This window comes from Alosa pseudoharengus, unplaced genomic scaffold, assembly GCF_046254945.1.
Source record: "Alosa pseudoharengus isolate Yale_2024_CS ecotype anadromous, Long Island Sound unplaced genomic scaffold, YU_APseudo_1.1 YU_APseudo_1.1_scf_15, whole genome shotgun sequence".
NCBI lineage: Eukaryota > Metazoa > Chordata > Actinopteri > Clupeiformes > Clupeidae > Alosa > Alosa pseudoharengus.
In genome coordinates this window covers 28,848,397-28,858,396 of record NW_027468620.1, presented here as the reverse complement: position 1 = coordinate 28,858,396, position 10,000 = coordinate 28,848,397, and the positions used below count along the sequence as shown (strand labels likewise).

Sequence of the window (10,000 nt, the reverse complement as noted above, 5' to 3'; positions counted from 1 at the left end):
AGTACAGCTTGTGAGCACATACTCCTCCATCAAAGTCAAATTCAGGACAAACTCATGATTCACTCTGCCACCACGGACATAAAGTGTCCATTTTGGCATGGAAATGTTTACCCCAAATACGCAAGGCCATGCAAACACCATATACAGCTGATGGATGGATGCAGCCACACCAAACAAGGTCTGACTGAAGCTCTGGCAAATCACACATGCCATTTTTATAAACATGTTTAAAGCAGCAGTTAAGAGATTTGGTTGAAAACTATTAAGTTGATTACATAAAAGGTATACAAAAACCATCAGCGCCGTTGTACTGTAAAAGCTTTTATTGCATTTATCTTGGGGCAGTCCATTCCAGACCATAGAAATGCATAGTGCATAGCTTGCAATGCTAGTGGAAATGACAGATGTGTTTACCAAATACCATCAATAAATGTTAGTTTTTTACAAAAACAAAAAAACTATACAAACATACCTCCATAAAAAAAATAAACCTCTGTAAGTGGAAAATTGTATTGTTGCATACGGTTGCTTCAAAGCAAGCACAAAGTGTTGCTTCTCATCTCGTACCTGTTGTGTTGTTCTCTTGGCGGCACAGCCGAGGGGACGGGTGGTGATGGTCTCCAGCCGAGCCGAGCGGGCCTCCAGGAGCCGAGGCAGCCGCTGCCGCTGCTCACCCTGGGATCCCTCACTCTTCCTGACAGAGGAGAGGAGAGGAGAGGAGAGCCGAGCCGGGCGGGGACAAGCCGTGTGTTTAGACAGAGGAGGCCTGTCAAGCTCAAGCTGTCAGATAGCACTTTTTGATGCCATCATCTCGTCAGCAAAGTCTGTCTTTCTCGCTAAGAGACAGCAATCAAAGGCAAACTACAGAGTGAGCGGCAGGAACAGGGAGGAAGGGAAGGAAGATCGACACATTCCCCCTCCATCTACGCCTTCGGTGTGAAAAAATGAGCTGCTTTCCTCAAAATCCTCAAAGTGTTCTTAAAGGTCCAGCAAACCATTTTTAAAAGGTTTTATTGATCCATCTAGACTTTTATTCTAGTGCTAGGTGGCAAAAACTATATGGGTATGTGTGTGTATTATAGTGCGTCTTCTTCTCAAAGTACATAGGTGGAGAAAGAAGCAGTCTGCTGGAGTATTCTACTTGCCCTTGCCTGTCAGCAACACATATGGTCCTCCATATGGGCTGATGTCACCGCTGCTTTGTTCAGAGCAGTTCAGCTGTATCTGCTGGTAGTCTACAGCTCACTATACAAACAGCCACCAACATTTTGTTCCTTAGCTTGTCTCATCTCCTGCATTTGTCACATGATAAACATTAGCAGAGAGACTACCAAGGCTTGCGCTATACAATTCTCCCCCTCTAACATCTCAGATACACAGAGATATCCTCTCCCACAGAGAGCACATTTAGGATGCTTTATAGAGTATGTGGCCACAACATAATAAAATGCAAAATTGCTGCAAACAAATCTGTATTGTAATAACCCAAAGGTAAGATATGCAATTGGAGATAGACTGTTTGCCAGAATAGATGAAGTAAAGCCCAAAGGGGGTGCCGTTAGATAGTAATATAGTCTTATAAACATACTACAGACAGCAAACTGCCACTTTTATTCCCTCTCTCTCGGCTGCTAAGTGCTTAAGTAATATATTGCTTTCATAAGCACAAGCAAGTTGTATTTTCTTTTTTTGAAAATATCCCTCTATCCTTTGGGCGGTGTGATTAAGAATAAAATACTGGACTCACTGGGTGCAAATAAATTCTCCATAATGAGCAAACAAGCACAGCAGAGAAAATGGCTGAAAAACAGTGGAGTGTTCTCGCCATGATTGCAGGGATTTGACAAAGGCAGCAGCGGTGGAGTGGCGAAGGCATCCATCACGCGCAGAGCGTCCTCCTGCTCCCCCCTCCGGCTAATGTATTACCTTTGGATTACTGTAATATCTGGCTGATGTATGTGTGCCCAGCCAGAACCTGGGGGGCCTCTGAGTCTCGGCCCCCGAGCGTTCAGGCAGCTGTGAAAAACCAGAACCACCACCCCTGGAGGGCCGCACTTCTATCCCCATCTCCCTCAACCCCCCCTCCCCACACACACACACACACACACACACACACACAGCCCCCACGCTGCCACCCCTCTCCCTGCCCCCTCCTGTCCTCCAGCGAGAGTGGCCGTGGGTGAGCGTGGCGTGGGGTGTGCTGGGCTGGGCTGCGCTGGGCCAGAGGCACTGTGGAGCTCCCGGGACGCGCAGCAGCCTGTAGGGTGCGGAGGCTGATGAGTCGGGCCCAGCCATTCGTCAGCCCAAATGAAGGCAGCAGAGCTGACTGCTGAGAGAGCAGCACGGCCCCCGAGCCTGGCAGACGGCTCCTCCGAGTGGCTCTCCAACTCTCTCAGAGTCTCCACCAACCCCCCTGCCAACAGCAAACACACACACACACACACGCACACACACAAACACACACGCACACGCACACGCACGCACGCACGCACGCACGCACACACACACACACACACCCTTGTGAGATGATGGCTTACTGGACACGTCATCTTTGTTTTGCCCTCTTATGACGTGCACACAAAAGTATTTCCCCCTAATTTTTGTGTGCGTACGTCTGTATGTGTGTGTGTGTGTGTGTGAGAGAGAGAGAGAGAGAGAGAGAGAGATTGTGTGTGTGTGTGTGTGTGTGTGTGTGTGAGAGAGAGAGAGAGAGAGAGAGAGAGATTGTGTGTGTGTGTGTGTGTGTGTGTGTGTGTGTGTGTGTGTGTGTGTGTGTGTGTGTGTGTGTGCTGGTGTAACTACAAAAAAGGGGGGAGAAAATCACACCTTGCCTTCTCCTTGGCTCATGCCAAAATAATCAATTCCTCTCCGAGTGGGACTGGGGCTGGTGACGCATGGAGAGTGTTCAGACATGGCTCCAGGGTCCGCATCTCAGATAATAAGTGAGGAACAGTCCTTGGGTATGTTTTACAGCCATCAAAACCCATCATATTTGACATGCGTTGCGCTGTTTACACAGTGCCTGCAAAAACCTCCAGCTATACCCTTAACAGGGTGCAGCACCCAACACAAGTTCTGAAAAGACGTGAAAGATGGGGGAGAAAAAAAGCCACCACGCTCGTATGCTTGTCCCATTTCTTATTCACGACGCTATTCACAGTGTTAACACCTGTCAGCTGACTGACTTCTTGTTCCCCAAAGCTTATGAAAAAATCATGGCTGTGGGCTTCAGAGTCAACAGTCCCATCAATATAAATTCACCATGGTCTTCATGGAACATTAGCTCTATTCCTGTTCTCCAGAACAAGCTTACTGCGTTCCTATCACTGCTCCACACTACAACAGGGGAAAAAAGGGAACAGATTATTTTATTTCATTCATGTTTATAAAATGATTTCTAATTCATACAAGGCATTCATATCCATTCATAATGATATCCAAGCAACAATTTACTCTCCGGATTGCATTATAGTTTCATAAAATTAGCTTAGTTTTAGTGTTTTTTACTTTTTACTCTTTTTTATTGTCTGCATTACATTTCCAGCATTTTCATTTGCATTAAAATGTCCGTCCGTTTTTTTTCTTTTAAAAATAATTGGTAATTTCCAAATAGGCTATATATTTAACACATTTTGTAGCAAATAAATCAGAAAACAGAGTAAATGCACTCCCTCTGATCTATACTGATCAAATTTGTAATGGTGTATGGAACACTCAACACAGCACCAAACAACAAAAGTTGAACTAAATCAGAACTGACCTGACATCCAGCCACTGAGTTAAGAATTAGAACATGATGTCTGTTCTGTCACTGTGACCTAAGCATTTTCATCAATATCAGGCCCCCGGAATTCACAGCACTAGCTTTATTTGAGCTGTCTCATTGTCTCGATCCCGTTTTGATCAAAATGGTGTTGCAGTGGTCCATTATGCATAACCATTTCTCACTTACATCACTGCGCTAATACAGGTTGCTCTTGACCTTATGCTTGTGTGTCTGTGTAAGATGAAAGTAAGGCATCTCTTTATGATTGGATTAGCTTCAGATGTGGTGGGTGTCTGAGGATATTAGGCTGTGAGCACGGAGACATCCCCTCCTCCATCTCTGTTGAGCTCTCTCCCAAACCCCGTCGCCCCCTGCCCTGGGCTCCCACCCCCACATTACACGGCTCCACCCCCCTGCTCCAGTCGCTCTCGGCCTGGGGAGATACTTTCTCTCGCCTCGGTGAGGTTCAGCACACCCAGGCCTGATAATCGACTCATTTAAGAGTCTGATTGCCATGGCAAATTGATCCAAATTCTAACATTATCATTAGCACTTCAAGTGTAGCAATTACTATGCATCTGCAGCGAAAAACTGAAAAAAATTGGGACAAAGTCATTTGGAGAAAAGAGACTAACCTTCTATACTAGTTTGTGCTCATGCTGTACACTTAGTGTTAAAAGTACAGTGAGGTTCATGTTGATGATGTGGTGAAGAAAATTATATGGCAAATTACTGTTGAGGTATTCTTCTGCTAAAAGGTCTCTCCACTAATGACCATGCTCTGTCACTTGATACATCATCACGTGATATATTCACATTACAGTATATCAAACAGAGCTTTGGAGAAGATCCAGGATGAGAAGGATCACTGATGGTCACGTTCTACAACCATCTTGTCCCCCCTCCCTCTGAGACACTTATACACCACAGTTAACATCCACAGCTGTGGGAGAGCATCCACCAGTGTCTAAGAGCCATGTCAAAATGCATTTGCAAGTAAATCCTCTTTTGTTTCCTCCGGTGGACATGCCACACAGACAAAGTGCCTCCTGACTAAAAACAGGTCACTGATGTTCTGCAGTCATGTGAATATCTCACACTCCATTTACCCCTCACGTGAAAGACTCGCAGCTCAAGACACTGCCTGCTTTTACATTTAACGGGAGCGGTGAATTTCTAGACAGAGCGCGCATATATTCTACATTGTGCGCAGCACGTCGAGTTGACGAGAGATTGACAGGAGCTCATAGGCATCGCTGGCGATTGATATGAGAATGCTTGAGAACAGGAAGGCTCTGCCAGTCAGACGATTAGACAGGCGGTGAAGGCTGCCTGGCGTCACATCCGACGGTTGACTCGCTAATTGTTTCTGAAGCAATGACATTTGTCTTCTTTGCACCTTGCTTCCAGGTGTCAGTGCCTTTCATATCCGAGGCTTCGTAACGCTACCATTGGCCTGCAGCTACATGTTTGATGTTTTGAAGACTGTCATTTTCTCACATAGCACCATACATTTAAAGCTGTATTTTATTTACATGCAAAGTTAATAAAAGGTACCTAAGTGATTTGAAAGTCAAACAACTGCAGCTGATAGCCTACACAGTCCTGATTTTGCATGTTGTCATGTTGAGGATAAAGACAGACAAAGAGCATGCAATAAATATAGATTAATACTAGTTTAAGTGTTTCTATTTCATACTCGAATAGTTTCCCTGTAATATTTTACTGATTTTGTCAAGGTGAATTAACAATTAAAAATGTCGTTGGTTCTTGGCATGGAGAGACAGAAATTGCTACATTATGCAAAAGAAAGAGCATTGATGTCCGCTGTTCAGCTGACGAGAAACATCTAAATCAATCTTAATGTAATTTCCAGAAAACTTCTCCGTTGAAAGTATATGTTAAAGTTACCTTCTGAAATAATTGTAGGATATTTCTTCTGCGTGGAATCCATGCGCAACCTTTGTGCGAAAACAGAATCCTGAAAACGTATCACACATGTTTAGCCCTTTGCGAGAGAGATTGCATTATATATTTTCCATGGTGGCCCAGGTCATCCTAGCGAGATGTAGCTTAGGCCGAGAAAATTAGATCGTGGAATTTCCTTGACAACACTGCCGCTCAGTGTAAGGCCCAGTATATCGCATTCTCTGCCATTCCAAAACTAGCCTTTAGATTGTGAAGCTGGTTCCTCGACGAATTTGCAAGAATAGTCTTGCGCTCTGGCATGATTGTTATTTTAAGGTTAAAAATATTGGACTCTTTCCTTCTTCTGCTATTGATTGCATTTGCATACAGTTCTAGATTAAAGTAGGCCTCACTGAAAATGCACTTTGTTTTTGTCCCACCTCTTCACTGTTCATTCCTTTTATTTTCATTATTTACCCTGCGTGTTAAGAAATCAAAACAGCAACCTCGTGAATTATTTTGTTTCATATTCTTGCATCCAAATGTCTTTTCTAAACAGTGCAACTTTTTCCCCTTCAGCCAAAGCCTCTGGGAGAAAATGTGAGTGTGTATCCAGTGACTGTTTTCTACAGTCATTGTACAGTGTATCATAGTGACACAGTGGCAGCCACAGGAAACGCCAAAACAAGCGGGACCAGGAAAGATAGAAGCGAGGTTTTTTTTACGCACATGGCAAGATGCATCTTCTTATTCCTTAAACAGACACAAAAGTAGCTAAGGGACTCGGTCCTGTCGGTAGAATGCCAGAGAACAGTAGGTACTTGGCACAAGTAGCAGAAACAATTAGCGTCACATAAGCACCCCGGAGCTCCGGGAAGAGCGGATGTGAGAACACGGCATCTTATTTTCACCGTGTAGACCTACATCACACACACTCTTCGAGGCATATATCTCCCCCATTGTTGCACACAACACGGGCAAGTTTCAAAGACAGCAAAAGTCACGTCGCATATAATTGATGTGCATTTGTGGCCACGGAGATTTGTTTGCATCCGTGCATGCTTAATTAGCGATTCGACGGAGGAAGTTTGTCGTCCTCGGAGAGTCTTCTCATACTACACTGGAAATATTTTTGACATAACCCCTCGCTGTATAGCAAACCGTGCGTGGCTGAGCTGCTTCTAGACGAGATAAACAACTTAACGTCAGTGGCACAATTCTTCCTCTCAAAGACAGGCAGCTAAAATGCGTGTATACATGGAGGAGGACATTCCAGAAGACAGTTAAAGCCTGCAACATCCTGCACATTAATTGTGGTTTATGTTTAAATGAATATACCATCACATATGTTCAAATACACCTCTCTTTTTATTTAGTCTTTCTCTCATATATGCGCGCGCACACACAGAGCATTACAAAGATGTAACTTGAAGCTCATGAAATACCTCTGCAATACCAATAACGAACAGCTGTTTAACTAGGCCTACCTTACAGAAAACGTTTGTAAAACGTTTTACTATAGCTATTACATCCAATAACTATGACATCTTAGACATGTGCTTTTACTGGTAAACGTATATATTCATGCAAACGTCTCAGAGACTCAGAGATTAATATAGTTGTTTAAAAAAAACACTGTAATGTATCTAGTAGATTAAACCATATTGCTGCAGCATTAAAATAATGCAACACTCATCAAACTGAATACCTTTTCATGTGGTAAAACAGACACACACACACTTTTTTTAGAATATATTTTTGGGCTTTTTGCCTGTATTCAGACAAGACAGTGAAGAGAGGCAGAAAGACAGAAAGCGAGTGGGAGGGAGGGATAGGGTGGAAGTGGCAAATGACCATGGGTCGGATCCGATCGGCGATCCCCATGGGCACTTGGACCTAAATGTAGTGGAACACTGCAGCCATTTGTACCACTCCTCCCCTGATCTTTTGAGCTTTTGGTAAGAAGGTGTAAGAAATGTCAATGCATATTATCCATGATGGTGCTATTTGGGAACTAGATCATTGGGCCATATCTGCACAGATGTGGTGAAATAGACCTCTGACCCAGGGAAAGTCCACATTGAGGCCATAGGTTGCTTGGATTAGACTAGAGCATTGATCCATTCTCATTGCAAAATCTGTATACTACTTCATCGCACATTGTAATATATAGCAGACAGGTCTCTGCACACTTTTCAGATGACACACTTTTCAAGCAAATGAAACAGAAATATCATATGACTAAACTGATGTTTAGTTAAGTACTAGCAGTTGACTATTTTCAACTGTGTCAGAATCACAGAAGCCCACCCAAAGTAAATACTGTATGAATCAGTAACACCCCAACCGCACCCCACCCCAACACATGCAGGTAGCTCACATTCAAACACATTCAAACACACACACACACACACACACACACACTCAGTTGTGGTGAAAGCATAGGGGTCACTGGAATCTCTGCTACAGATATAAGTAGTAGGCTACACCTGTATGCGACACAAAACTGAGCACATTTTGAAACTCAGCCATGGCACTCACCAGAACTCTCCCGAGCTGCTGTGTTTTCCTTGTACTGTTAGGTAAGTGGCTTGTGACCCAGGACTAAGGATTACTTAAAGTGATTGTAAGATGTTACTTTATAAGATGTTATCCTCTGTTCAACATTATTGGAGTCAGCCTTTTTCAAATGTTGTAGAGTAAACTAATAAACAACAAGTTTATTTACAGATGGCATTCTTGTAAAACCCAGGGCTGGTTGGCATTATATGGTTACATTTATAACACTCTAATTGCAGTGATGAGCAAATCTGCACTGATTGGCAAAAGCCACAGCAAAGGCAAAAATAACCCGGTGCTTCAGTACGTTCTGAACAACTCAGTAAGAGAAAACCAGGTGATGGAGAAGCTACGACTGGTAAGTTCTGTTAATAAGCACCAGTTATGGCAAACAGTATGTAAACACTTGCTTGGATGTTCTGGATATTCTGGATATGTGTTGATTGGTAAATGCTGGTTTTAAATGTGTTGATAAAGTAAACTGAGTGGTACTTTACAGTTTTTCCAATTGCTAACACACTAAAATGACATGCATAGCACAATTATTTAAACTGACACACAGAGAGCAAAACTTCTTCTCAAGTCTCCAGAAGGCTAAACACATTTTCTGACATAAAGTCACATGTTTGCCATTTCAAAACACTGCCATTCAAAATGACACTACATGAGCTAATCGACCTATATACGTATGTGCATATGTTGCACAGACTTGTTTGGTGGAAAAAAAATGTTTCAACAGCATGTATGTGCATTTGCAAATATGTCTGTGCATGTGAACAATCTACTGCATATCTTAATCAGATGCATTTTGCTGTTTGATCACTAGATGGCAGCATGTGGTTATATTTGCAAATATGTCTGTGCATGTGAACAATCTACTGCATATCTTAAAGGGACACCAGGCAACGTTTTCGTGTTAATTACTCATCTTCTTAAGTCGGTATATGGTTAAATGACTCATTACAGGGCGAATGAAGACTCTCTCGCCCGCCCCTACTGCCTGTAGGAAGAATATCCCGCTTGCAAGTTCAGTGTATCGTACCCACCGACCGAAGCTGGATCAGTTTATACAGAGACTTTCTAATGTGGAGACACAGCACTCAAAAAATACTCCATAGAAATGCATGGGGCTAGTTTGTCACGCCAATATGGCCGTTGTCTACACATATCCCACCCCTTCCTCGGCAAAACGTCGACATGTGAATACATTGAGCCAATCATATGGTGTGTTGTGAAGACATCGTGCCAATCATGTGTTGCCGAAATGGATGCCCGACGAGTGCCCAAAAAGCGTTGTCAAATGGCCGCTGAGTGGAGGGACTTGCCTAAAAGGACTTTGGTTTATATCCTGCATCCACAGCACAGAGGCAGGCTAACTAAACGCTAGCGATTGTTGCAAACGTGTGTATAATGGCAGAGCCGGCGAAGAAGCAGCGAAAAAACCCTTGACAGAAGATGCAAAGAAAAGGAAAAGAGCTTCAGACTGAGCGAGGGGGAGTTTTGTAGAGAAAAAGCATCAGGCTTGCCTGGTGTCCCTTTAATCAGATGCATTTTGCTGTGATCACTAGATGGCAGCATGTGGTTATAAGATTCAGAAAGTAAAGGAAGTCCTATGGATGATTGTCTTCCTCTTTGTGTGAAGGATTATTGTATTATATATTATATTAATGACAACACTCATTAACCTTTACTACACGGTCATTTTGAGAACAGAACTGCCTTACAAAAGCTTGCACTCTTCTTGGAAAGAATTTAAATGTCCAAAAT

At 43.2% G+C, this 10,000-nt stretch overlaps 1 protein-coding gene across 1 annotated transcript in view; it reads left to right on the top strand.

Moving 5' to 3' along the window:
- The first annotated feature begins 8,474 nt into the window (after positions 1–8,474).
- The window catches only part of LOC143123950 (catechol-O-methyltransferase domain containing 1), a 4,585-nt gene continuing 3,059 nt past the window's right edge, over positions 8,475–10,000 (top strand). Inside the window, exon 1 of the mRNA XM_076285210.1 lies at positions 8,475–8,591. Within this exon, the coding sequence (XP_076141325.1) occupies positions 8,475–8,591 (117 nt within the window). The remainder of the gene's footprint in view (positions 8,592–10,000) is intronic.